General features: G+C 40.5%; 1 protein-coding gene across 2 annotated transcripts in view; it reads right to left on the bottom strand.

Moving 5' to 3' along the window:
* Positions 1-9,636, bottom strand: part of HSD17B3 (hydroxysteroid 17-beta dehydrogenase 3) — a 52,669-nt gene extending 43,033 nt beyond the window's left edge. The window contains exons 1-2 of one of the 2 annotated variants that reach the window (XM_058695481.1): positions 9,247-9,636; positions 6,153-6,199 (exon numbers count right to left, since the gene is read on the bottom strand). In XM_058695481.1, the coding sequence (XP_058551464.1) occupies positions 6,153-6,199; positions 9,247-9,400 (201 nt within the window). In that variant the 5' untranslated portion in view covers positions 9,401-9,636. The remainder of the gene's footprint in view (positions 1-6,152; positions 6,200-9,246) is intronic. The other variant, XM_058695480.1, reaches the window with a different exon arrangement.
* Positions 9,637-13,144: the final 3,508 nt, after the last annotated feature.

Genomic DNA, 13,144 nt, shown 5'->3' with positions numbered 1-13,144 from the left:
CTCTGTGCCTTCCACTCAATTTTGTGGTCAGCCTTAAACTGTCCTTAAAAAATAAGTCTTTAAAATTTTTAAAATAAATGGAAAATAAAAAGATTGAAAAATAAAAACCAAGGACTGTCCCATTTCAAGACTGACTCTGCTAGAAAACAATAGATGTTGACAAGGAAGTAGAGAAAGGGGAAGCCTCTTACCCTGTTGGTGAGAATACAAACTGGTGCAGCCACTCTGGAAAACAGTATGCAAGTTCCTCAAAAAAGTTAAAAATAGAACTACCTTATGATCCAGCAATTGCACTACTACTATTTACCCAAAGGATACAAAATGCATATTCAAAGGGATACATGCACCCCAATGTTTATAGCAGCACTATCAACAATAGCCAAACTATAGAAAGATCCCAAATCTCCATTGTCTGATGAATGGATAAAGAAGATGTATATATATATATACAATGAACTCTTACCATTTGCAACAACGTAGATGGAACTAGAATGTATTATGCTAAGTGAAATAGGTCAGTCAGAGAAAGACAAATATCATATGACTTCACTCATATATGGAATTTAGGAAACAAAACAGGAGATTATATGGGAAGAGGGGAAGGAAAGAGAGAGGAAAGTAAACCATAAGAGACTCTTAAATATAGAGAACAAACTGAGGATGATGGAGGGAGGTGGGTGGGGGATGGGCCAAATGGGTGATGGGAATTAAGGAGGGCACTTGCTGCAATGAGCACTGGGTGTTATATGTAAGTGATAAACCACTGGGTTCTACTCCTGAAACCAATATTACACTGTATGTTAACTGACTGGAATTTGAATAAAAAATTGGGAGAAAAAAGAGAGAGAGAGAGAGAGAGAGAGGAGGGAGATTTCAAAGTGCTCAGGAAGAAAGAAAGAAAGAAAGAAAGAAAGAAAGAAAGAAAGAAAGAAAGAAAGAAAGAAAGAAAGAAAGAAAGAAGAAAGAAAGGCCGGCTTTGTCAGTGATATCCCAGAGTTTTCTCTCTTCCTGTGGAAAACAACCCCTTCCCTCCCCACTTCCAACCCTCATTTTGAGCCTTGGAATCCATCAGAATGGTGGCCAAAGAATTAAGCACCTTTGTCTCACAATTCATTTCATCAGCCTCCTGAAGAGAAGATTGCCCATTAAATGGAAAACAATTTGCATTTTTAGCACAAAGGATGCTTGCTTCCTGGTGGGCTTCCAGCCTCTCCAGAATTGTGCCATTTCTCTCAAGAGCCACAGACATTTTAAAGGTTCTACGTGAAGTGGTGTGGGCCAGGAGAGGGAGGGAGAGGGCAGAAAACACATATTTGTCTGGGACAGCATTGTTCCCTTTGTCCACTCGAGCAGGGCTCAATTTTATTTCCAGAATGTCCAGGCTGACAGGCTCCATATGTGGGTTTTGCCTCTTTCCCTTCAGGGAGGTAAGCCACAGAAGCCCTCCCTTTCCCAGAATGCACTGTGGCACTGTGCTAAAGAAGAAGGGCTGCTGCTGAGAAGAATGTGCCCCTTTCCTTCTTTATGTTAGGGCCTGCCTCAGGGAAGGTACTTGTTGCTGCTAATCTCTAACAGGTGGTGGGAACACAGAGAAAACAAGGCTTCCTCTGTATGGCAATGAATAAAAGAAATTCAGGTGCTTAAGGAGCAAAAATGATGTGAAGACAGGGTGAAGCAGTGGCCTCAGAAGGGTGGAAGAGTAGACCCCTCTCCTGCTTCCTCCCCCTGCTCATCCTCACCACAATTGTTTTCCACCTTGTTCCAGTACTGCTCAAGATTCCTTTAGCAGGAGGCAAAGCTTCTCTTGCCACACTAAATATAAATACAGATTAGGTTAAAATGTAATATAGAATAGGCTTCCAGGAAAATGGAGAAGTACTTTTCCCCACTCCTACCATGATATGCAATTAAATTATGCAACCTGGACATAATACATAAAATAAACATAAAAAGATTCCAAAAGATAGGGAGAAGATCAGCTAGGGGCCTCAAGACCCAAGAAATAAAATAGTGGTGATTTCCTGGGTTTTCTTTTTGCCTCACATATTCCAAACTTATTGGTGGAAAAATTGGCAATTCAGAAACACCACAGGTGCAGACCTAAAAAGTCCCAACAAAAGCCTGCTCTCTCTAACCAAAGGACCAGAAAAGACACAACTTAGTAAGGCAGAAAACTTTAAAAAGAACAGCTTTACTCAAGGCAAACAGCTCAAAAAAAAAAAAATCTGTGGTCCCACCCCCACCCCCAAAGGCTGAGTCAGGAACTGAGACTTCCACCCTGTGAGACCCTACCAGGCTGGCATCAGAGAAGGCTGAGTAGAGAGACAGGACATTCATCCCAGCCACCCCTTCCCATGTCAGCAGACTTGAACTCTACTTCCACCTGGCAGTGCCAAGGCCCTCCAACCCTTCTCTCCTCTCCCTTCCTGGGATAGTAAGAGAGGAAGCCTAGCAGAGGGCCAGGGCTTTCATTACCACCCCAATGGTATTGAAGCCATCTCCTCCAATTACCATGGGCAGCCTCTTGGGGAGGAGGAAGGAGGCATTCTTGCCTCTCCCACGCAGAGTGCCTAGCGGGGAGTCAGTACCCCCACCCCCACCCCCACCCAGCAGTAACAAGGAGGCAGCACCCTCTAATGGAGGCCAAGTGCAAAGCCTGTGGGGCTTCTACCTTACCTGGTAGGAACATGTTGGCACCTCTCCTCCCCCTGCTGAAGCAGTGTTGGTATAGACCCCAAACAGATTTAAACAGGATTCAGAGTCTCATAACAAAATACCAAAAATGTCCACAATTCAAAAGTCAGTCATCATACCAAGAACCAGGAAGATCTCAACTTGATGAAATAAAAACAATCAACAGATACTCACATCATGATGACACAAACATTAGAATTCTGACTAGGATTTTAAAGCAGCTATCATAAGAATGCTTTGACAAGCAATTACAAATACTTTTAAAACAAATGAGAAAAGAGAAAGTTTTCATAAAGATATAGAGGATATAAAGAAAAGCCAAATGGAAATTTTAAGGCTGAAAAATAAAATAAATGAAATTAAGAACTTGATAGATGGGCTCAGTAGCTGAATGGAAGGAACCAAGGAAAGAATCATGAACTTAAAGATAAAATAATAGAAATTACCCACTCTAAGCAACAGAGAAAAAAGTACAGTGAAGAAAAATGAACAGCATCTCAGAAACCCATTGGACTATAAGAATCTAACATCCATGTGATTGAAGTCCCAGAAAAAGAGAAGAAACCTGGGCAGAAAAAAAATATTCAAAGAAATAGTGAGTGAATTCAAGAGTCTGAGTGAACCTCAAGCAAAATAAATGCAAAGAAATCCACTCCAAGAAACATCATAACTAAACTTCTGAAAACTAAAGACAAGGGAAAAAATCTTGAGAACAGTGAGTGAGCAAACCTTACTTATGGGGAAAAAACAATTCAAATTACATTCATTCACCAGAAACCAGATAGGCAAGAAGGAAGTGGCACAATATTTTTCGAGTGCTAAAAGCAAAGGACTATCAATCCTAAATCTTATACCCAGCAAAATTATCCTTCAAGAATGAAGGGGAAATCAAGACATTCTCTGATAAAGGAAAACAAAGAGACCTACCCTAAAAGAATAGCTAAACGTAGTTCTCTAAACAGAAAGGAAATGACTAAAGAATCTTGGAACACCAAGGGGAATGAAAGGACAATGGAAAGAGTAAAGCTATGGATAAGTACAAAAGAAAAGGTAATACATGGGAAAGGAGTAACAGTTTAAACATCTAATAATATAATGGCTAATATTAGAGAGCTTACTCTAGGCAAAGCATTTTGTTCACCTTATCCCATTAAACCTTTCCAAAAGCCCCAGTGGAATTACCACCACCTCCAGTTTATTAATGTGGAAATTCTGCAGTAAGCATATGGAGTAGCATTTGAACACACAAATGTCTTGGGCTCTTAACCCTTGTGGTCAGTCTGCAGCATCCTGGACTCTGAACTGCTTTCCTTGGAGAATTTTAGCAGGAAGACATGAACAGGCTCTCTGGAAGGCAAAAAGCCTGAATGAAGGAGAAGTAGGGATCCCAGAAAATTGTTTAACACAGACTTAGGAAAAGAACAAAAGGAAACAAAGAAAAAGACTCTACAAGAAAGAGAAAAGCAAAAATTAGTATGTAACAGAAACAATTTAGAACTTCAGAGGTATCTTTTGTGCTAGTAAAGACACAAAAGCCCAGAAAGGATGGGCAACTTGTCCAAAATCTCCAGACAGTTAGTGCCACATTGAAGACAGGAACCCACAGCTCCCGACCTCCAGGCCATTGTTTTTGGAAACAGTAAAGAAACAAATGGCTAAGGAGGACATGGTCTCCTCTAAGTCGAAAGAAAGGTATCTGAGTCTTAAGACATCAAGGAGACCATTAGGTCAGCATGAATTTGAGGAAAGAATCTGGAAAATCATGAAGAAAGCACCTGGATTTCAAAGCAATCCAGAAAACTGAGAGGTAAGGCCATGGATCTTTTGGATGAGGGATTAGGCCCTTTCCAGAAACCTGGTCGAAGGTAGGCAGTAGTTATATAACAGGTGATATAGTTCTAATGCAAATAGCTAGAAAAGCTTTCCTTCTGATTTTTGGGTAAGGAAGACACAAGGCTTTGGAAAGTGGTGGCTGATCGGTCTCCCCAAACTCCACACTCAAATATGACCACCCACCTACTGAGTGTTGGGCACTACCGATCATCAGAAAGTTGCTATGTACAAATTAGGATAAGAGCAAAGAACCTTTAGCTCAAAAAAACAGAGTTGAAGCAGAATGTCAGTACCAAAGAGATGATCATTGGAGGATAGGGGACAGACCTGAAAGAGTGCTAGAAGCTTTTTCAACTGGCATGATTTAGGTTTGTTGACATTTTAAAAGTTTCTATCAAGTGCCTCCGATACACGTTGTGCTGTCCATTTCACACAAGATGGTTAGGCGTCTATCAGGACACAGGCCTTTGGGGACCAGAAGACACATGCGTACTGCACTGTTGTTGAATGTGGTTTTTGTAACTGAGTGCTTTTGTTATATTTTTAAGATGTTATTGGTTTTTTTCATCCTCATAATTTCCAGGATTCTTTCTGTTTCTTCCGTTGTATTTTACATGGTTCTAGAGGTCGGTGTAATAGCCATGATGAAGAAATAAAATAATAGGAATTCCAGAAAACAATATTTCATTAATAAAAATGTGGAATTTGTAAGAATAATAATCATAACAAAAATGACAACATATGCTGTAAGTACATTTTTTAAAAGTATAACTACCCCTATATCTGTCTATCTGCAGATAACAAAAAGTTATACTTTTTAAAAGTATAACTACCCCTATATCTGTCTATCTGCAGATAAAGCCTGAAAGGAAATACTCAGAGACACTAATCATATTCCAGTGACTCTCAGCCCTAACAGATCCTCTCTTTGTATAATATTTTATAATGCCCATTAATCTTCTGGAAATGAAAGTTATAGATAATATGTCCTTCCTACACAAATAATTTTTTAAAAATCATGGGGCGCCTGGGTGGCGAAGTCGGTTAAGCGTCCGACTTCAGCCAGGTCACGATCTCGCGGTCGGTGAGTTCGAGCCCCACGTCGGGCTCTGGGCCTATGGCTCGGAGCCTGGAGCCTGTTTCCGATTCTGTGTCTCCCTCTCTCTCTGCCCCTCCCCCGTTCATGCTCTGTCTCTCTCTGTCCCAAAAATAAATAAAAAACGTTGAAAAAAAAAAATTAAAAAAAAAATAATAAAAATCAATATATGCCCCAGCTACAACATAAGGATAAGTAATAGGAAAGTAGTTCATAGTTTTAATTGTATTTGGGTATATAAATTCTTATGGTACAATTACACTAGAAAACAACAATGCCCCCATGAATTCCTAAAACAACTCCTAAGGGGTGATACTGGTACCACTGAGTATCATAGTGTTTTTAAAAAAGGTATCCAGAGGGTGAGATTATGATTTTTAAATTTTCTTTTTTATCAAAAATATTTTCCTTCATAAATGAATGTCTATTGCTTTTGTAAGCAGAAAACTAGAGTTTGGGGTGAGGGGGTCACGTGATCATTATATGTTCAACTCAAGGGAAGGGGAAATTCTCCAGGAACACAACTTACCTCAAATGAATAAGCTTTCCCAATCCCATCTCCCGCTCCAGTGATCACTGCAAAAAGAAGAAATGGTCTTAAAGGGCAGAATTAATCTTTAAAATGCTCTCTCTCACTGGCTACTTTTTTTTGCAGGCTTACTGCCTAAGGCACAGTATTTCAAAGCAGCGCCCTTTCACTCTACAGCACTACTCCACTCAACTCTGGAGCTTCCAGCCCTGACTCCCCTCACTAAACGTTCAAAATGAAGCTTTTTTTTTTCTTGGAGGGGTTGGTGAGGCTGTGGAAGACACCCTCCAAAACGAAACAAAGAACCTCAGCCAGGGAACATTTCGCTCAGACCCCGAACAGTGTGCCCTATTATCTCTCTACCCACACACCCAACTATCACTGTAAGACATTTCAAGGTTCTTCCTAAAAGTGGAGTTCTTCCCTCTTCCCATCCCACCCCCCACAGGAGAACAGTACTCAAAGCCCATGGGAGATAAGAAACTGAACAAAGAGGAAAACACAGAAATGCAAAAAGAGGATGCGATGACATAAAAAGACCTGAAGACTCTGCATTCCCTGTATCTATTGATTAACATATAACAATCAGATGGACCTTCTAGTCCTTTTATGTCCAACATTACACACTTATTTCATGACTAAGCTCTAGGGTAAACCTCAGTCGAGTGCATGTCACGATTTCAAACTGTTCAGTATATGCATATCTGCAATTCACCTTTGCACAACAATCGAAGGGTATGCTTTCCAAAAGTATGAAGAAAAGATACATTTAGTTTATTGAAAAGTAAGGACCAGCCAAGCTGTACAAGCTTCCAGAAACACATTGGCAGAGCATGCTCCTTTTCGTAACTGCTAATGGTTTAATCTGCTCACTTGGGTACTTTAAGGTGAATCCATGCATATTACCTGCTCCTCTTGGTACAGGTGCTATGCTCAGGGTGAACTTCTGCTTCCCCTTCCTCACCGTTTTGGGAATCTTCAAAATCACCCAATACAAGGTCTGTACTATAGTTAAGATAATAACATCAATAAATGGCTGGTCTCTAGTGAGGGCTTACTTTCTGCCATGCACTGTTGCAAGTGCCATGCACTGTTGCAAGTGTTGCAAGTGTCTGCAAGTGTTTAGCTAAAACACTAAAACACTTAAATCATCTCATTTAATATTCAAAACAAACTCATAATGCAGGGACCATTATTTTCCTCAGTTGATAGAGGAGAAAGCTGAGAGAAAGTAACTCAGTCAAGGTCACGTTGCTAAAAATGATGACAACAGGGTGTGAAACCTGCCTATCTGAATTTGGGGCCACAGGTCTATAAAGATACACCAGTGACATAATTTTCTAATCAGTCACAGAGTTCTGAAGAGTTGAAATTTTTGGTCTTTAGTCATTGGATTTTCTTCTCATTCCCCTTCTTGCTCTTGTTCTGTCTTCTCTCCCAGATATCTGCCCAAGGACATTTTACTCTTGCTAGTGATAACTCTATTCAATATTGACTCAAAGGACAGATTAAGATTATGAGTTTTTTAAGTTTATTTATTTTGAGAGAGACAGAGAGAGTGCAAGTGGCAGAGAGGCAGAGAGAGAGAGAGGGTCAGTGAGCAGAGGGTCACTGACAGGGTCAGTGAGCAGAGCCCGATGTGGGGCTCGAACTCATGAAACCATAAGACCATGACCTGAGGGACGCATAACTGACTGAGCCATCCAGGCAGCCCAAGATTATGGTTTTTTTAAATGTGAACCAACAACTACTCTGGTCTCTGACCCCATGTGAACTTTTTTTGGAGTGTGTATTCTCAGAAGGGCTTGGCCCTGCATTGACGGGCAGCCACTGTGCAGAGTTCTAAGCACCACCCTACCCCCATCCACCTGCCAAGCGCGTGGGCATTGGGAATCTGTGTGAAGTAGGACGTTTGGATCCAGAACACTCAAGTTCAAGCTATTTAGCAAGTTCTCTGGAGATAGCATACTGCCCCAAGAGCGAAGGAGTGTTCACCAACACACACACACACACACACACACACACACACACACACACACACACACACACACATTTCAAATATAACATGCAACAGTTAAAAACCCATTTTTTATTCCAAACAATTTTCATATGGTAATGTTTTTATCTGTGTTGCTTAGGTTGTATGGTTGTCAGCTTTAGCAAATAAAGATACAGCATGCCCAGCTAAATTTAAATTTCAGGTAAACAAAAAGTAATTTTTTAGTATACGTATGTCCCACATAATATTTGTGATGTCATATACTAAAAAATTATTCCTTGTTTATCTGAAATTCAAATTTAACTCAGTATCCTATACCTATAAGGTTGTTTGTAATCTCTCCTATTTAGCCTAGCATGGTACTTTTAAAGCTGCTTAAATTCTTTTTTTTTTTTTTAAGTCACTAGATTTCTTGGATTTCTTCGTGTAACCCTAGCACTTCATTCAAGGAGATGCTGAAACCATGCCTCCTGCTTTTCACCTTAAGCCCAGTCATGGGGCTGAAAGTCTGCGTGGTAGTTCTAGAAGGCAAATCCCATTAGTAGGCAGTGATTAATCTATTTGGGACACAAACCAGACCCAGATTCCATATCTAACCATCTCAAAAATGTGTCCCTATAGGGATCTTTGTTACTTTGATTTTGTAATACCTTCACTTCATGAAAAGGTTCAGAGAAATGTTTTTAAATAAAGTGAATTAAAATTATTTGTATTTCCGATTTTGAAACACCCTTCCACAAAGTGGCAGTACCCAAGGCCTTCAAAAATCTGTAGAAAAGGATACAGAAATTTCTGTCAAATTTGTTATTTATATCACCAGAAACTCCAAAAAAGGAGCCAACCAACTAGTAAGGTTGAGAGGGCAAGCACAGAGGCAAGAATTGAGTGGCTTTCTTCCAGCTAATTCTCCTCATGCCCCACATCTGGTTTTTTAAGGAATTCCAATTTCACTCCTGCTTTCCAGGCACCCAAATAAAAGTCACTCAAAGGCAGTATATCTTTGCTCTCAAAAGCAAAAGATGCAGTTTATGTTTTGAGACGTAGATAGTAATAAGCAGGAACAACAAGAAACAAGAGATGGAAAGCTGTTTTTACCTGCCCATTGTCCCATTGACTTCAAGAAAGACCTTGGCAAAACTTTCCAGAAGTGCAGAAAAATACATTTGGAGAATCTCACACACTTCACCAGGTACGCCAGGCACACCAGCAGCCCTACAAAAATGAAGAACTGCTCCAGAGCTACCCCCATGACTGCACTGGACCAGCTTCAGACCTGGCCTGGCCCCTCCACAGCCCTCCGAGGGCGTGGCTGCTCCGGAGGCGTGTCAGTCACCCTTTGGAGTTACCAGCTGCATTCCACTGTGTGGAGACATTTAGATTAGAGTAACTTCTTTACACAATCCTCTGATTCACAGGCTTTGGAATAAAGTATTCTTTCTAATATTTTTGACAGCATTGTTGGGCTTTTGTGACCATGGGGGAGCTGGTGAAAAAGCAAAAGGACATGAAGAAAGATAAAGCCCAAAGAAAAATGGCCGCCCAGGTTCTCTCCCGAAATTTGGAAGCTAAAAATGCATGCTAAGAAGGATACAGAATCCTGGAAGTCATGCATTTATTTATTCAACAAATATTTACTGACTGCCTACCAGGTAGCATTGCTGTTCAATGTATTGGGAATACATAATAATAAACAAGACCATGTCACTGTCGTGGGGGAGCTGAGATTCTAGTAAGGGAGACAGACAATATGCAAATAAGTAAGATAATGTCAGATATCAGTGCCATGAATAAGTGCTATTGAGTGACCTGTTCAAGCGACTAGTGGACAATTACTTTAGAGAGTGTGTTCAGGAAGGGATCCTATGGAGAAGCAGCATTTAGAGCTGAAATTTGAATTAAGAGACAGAGCTAGCCCTATGTAATTGAGGTTCCCCATCCAGGTTGAAGGAACAGCTAGCACAAATGCCCTGAGAGAGATCCATGTATTTGAGGAATAAATAACACTACATAGCAGAAGGAATGGTCTGTAGAGAGCAGAGAAAGAGTCAAGTAAGGTGGAGGCCTGGGGAGGAGCCAGATCCTCTAGGTGAGGAGTTTGGACTTTAGTCTATAAGCAACAGGAAGCCAACTGAAGAGGCTCAGGCAATAGAGTCATATAACTTGAATCATGCTTTTGGAAGGTCAGTCTGGATGCTAACAGATCATGACCTTTTGAGGGTGGGAATGGAGGGTGAGAAAGTCAACCAAAGCAGGGGGTGTGAGGAGACAATGGCAGCCATCCAAGAAGACTGTCCCAAAGCTCAGACCTTGACCCTCTTCTCTTTCCTATCCATGCTCACTCATTTGGTGACATTACCTGACTTTTAAGTCAGCACTTTAAGTCAATTGCTTGACTTTAAGGACTTTAAGAACTCTCTCTATGTTGAGGACCTCCAAATGTATAATTTCAATGGTAACCCAGGCTGGTCATCCAGACTTGCATATCTAACTGCCTACTTAACACCTTCATTTGAATGCCTAAAAGGCATCTCAAATTTAATGTATATAAAACTGGCTTCTAAGATTATCTCCAAATGTGAAAACTGCTCCTTTTTCAGACTTTCCTATCTCAGAGAATGGTAATTCTCATCTTCCAGCTATTCAGATTAGAAATCTTGGAGATATCCTTGACTCCTCTTTCTCTCACATACCGCAGCCAGTCTGTCTCCTATTGACGAAGACTGGATTTGTTTTCAGTTTTAGATTATGCTGAACAACACTGCTGTTGATATTCTTGTGTATCTACGTTATTATACATGTGGAAGTTCCTCCCTGTCTCTGTCTCTGTCTCTCTTTGTCATATGCACACACGCACACTCACACACATGATTTCTGGGTCCCACATGTTATATATATGTACAACTTCAATTCTACTAGTATATTGGTCAGATCCACTCAGAAGACACAAACCACACAGCAGTTTGAACAGGGACTATTAAATTATTAACTATTTATAGGGAATTAGCTACTAAAAGGTCACATAAAAGAACTCAAAGGAGTCTAGGGCTAAAGGAAAGTATCTAAGAAACAAACGTGAACCCAAGGCTGGGTTTCAGACCTCACCGGAAAGAGTGTGATTGCAGCCAACTGGATGGTGAAGAAGTTCTCTGGGTTGCCTGAGACAGAGCCCTTCACAGTCAGGAGGATAAGACTGGTTGGCAGGGAATTGCTGCCTGAGACTGGAAATCCCCATGGAGATATTGACAAATGTGAGGGTGCTGTAGAACTCACTGAAGTGAGCCCTACTGTGACTCAATTTAGGAAGAATTGACATTTTTGCAATATTGAGTCTTTCAACTATAAACATGGTCTATGTCTCCTTTTAGGTCTTCTTATGGTCCTTCTTAATGTTGCTCAATAATTTTTTATAATTGCTCCTAAAATTCTTGCAATCGTAAAAGTTTATATTAAGACAAATATCAAAAACATACAAAAGTAGGAGACTAACTTAGTGAACTCCCATTTACCCATACTTTATGAGTAACTATAATGTAACATAAGAAACTATAGCATATTAAATAAATGCCCTTTATTTACTGTGCTTTGTGTACCAGAAATTAACTGTCATTTCATTGGCCATTGTTAGTTTGTATATACCCACTTTCCTTACCCTCCCCACTCCATGACAGCAAGGACTCTTTAAAAGAATAACATAAAAGCTGGGGTGCCTGGGTGGCTCAGTCGGTTAAGCATCTGACTTCAGCTCAGGTCATGATCTTGTGGTTTGTGAGTTTGAGCCCTGCGTCAGGCTCTGTGCTGACAGCTCAGAGCCTGAAGCTTGCTTTGAATTCTGTGTCTCCCCCTGTCTCTGCCCCTCCCATGCTCATGCTCTGTCTCTCTCTGTCTCTCAATAATAAATAAACATTAAAAAAAATTTTAAAAGAATAACATAAAAGCAATATTGTTGTTACAACTGAATAATTAATAGTAACTCTCTGGCACTATCAAATATTCAGTCAATACTTAGACATCTCTGATTGTTCATTCATATTTTTAAGTTGACTTTTGAATCAGGATTTTTCTTAAAGGCCTACACTTTACATTAAGTTGATGTGTTTCCTACAGGTACTCTCTCCCACTCTTCTTAAAAAATTCTTGGGGTGGGGCACCTGGGAGACTCAGTTGGTTAAGCATCCGACTTTGGCTCAGGTCATGATCTCACGGTCTGTGGGCTCGAGCCCCGCGTCAGGCTCTGTGCTGACAGCTCAGAGCCTGGAGCCTGTTTCAGATTCTGTGTCTCCCTCTTTCTCTGACCTTCCCCCCTGTTCATGCTCTCTCTCTCTCTCTCTGTCTCAAAAATAAATAAATGTTAAAAAAAATTTTTTTTTAATTCTTGGGGCACCTGGCAGCTCAGTTGGTTAAGGGTCTGACTTCGGCTCAGGTCATGTTTCCCCAGTTTGTGGGTTTGAGCCCCATGGCTCTGTGCTGACAGCTCAGAGCCTGGTGCCTGCTTCAGATTCTGTGTCTCCTTCTCTTTCTGCTCCTCCCCTCCTCACACTCTGACTCTGTCTCTGTCTCTGTCTCTCTCCCTCTCTCTCAAGAATAAACATTAACAACAATTTTTTAATTATTTTACTAGCATTTACGTGTTAAAGAAATTAATTTGTTTTATTTCATAGATTATTTCACATTTTGAATTTTGCTGATTACTCTCTATGGTGTCACTTAAACATGTTCCTCTGTCCCCTATATTTCCTCTAAACTATTAGAACTAGAGCAAGGACAGCAAACTGTTTCTTTAAGAGGATAGATAGTAAAGATTTTAGGGTTAGTGGGCTGAAGGGTCTCTGTTGCAAACAAAGACCCTGGCCATCGTGGTTCAAAAGCAGTCACAGGTATTTAGTCACAAATACAATAACTATATGAATGGGTGGATCTCAAGGGTATTATGCTAAATGAAATAAGTCAGAAAACAAAAGACAAATACTGTAATATCTCTCTTACATGTGTGAAT

The sequence above is a fragment of the Neofelis nebulosa genome, chromosome 12 (assembly GCF_028018385.1).
Source record: "Neofelis nebulosa isolate mNeoNeb1 chromosome 12, mNeoNeb1.pri, whole genome shotgun sequence".
NCBI lineage: Eukaryota > Metazoa > Chordata > Mammalia > Carnivora > Felidae > Neofelis > Neofelis nebulosa.
This window is presented reverse-complemented; position numbering and strand designations above follow the sequence as displayed.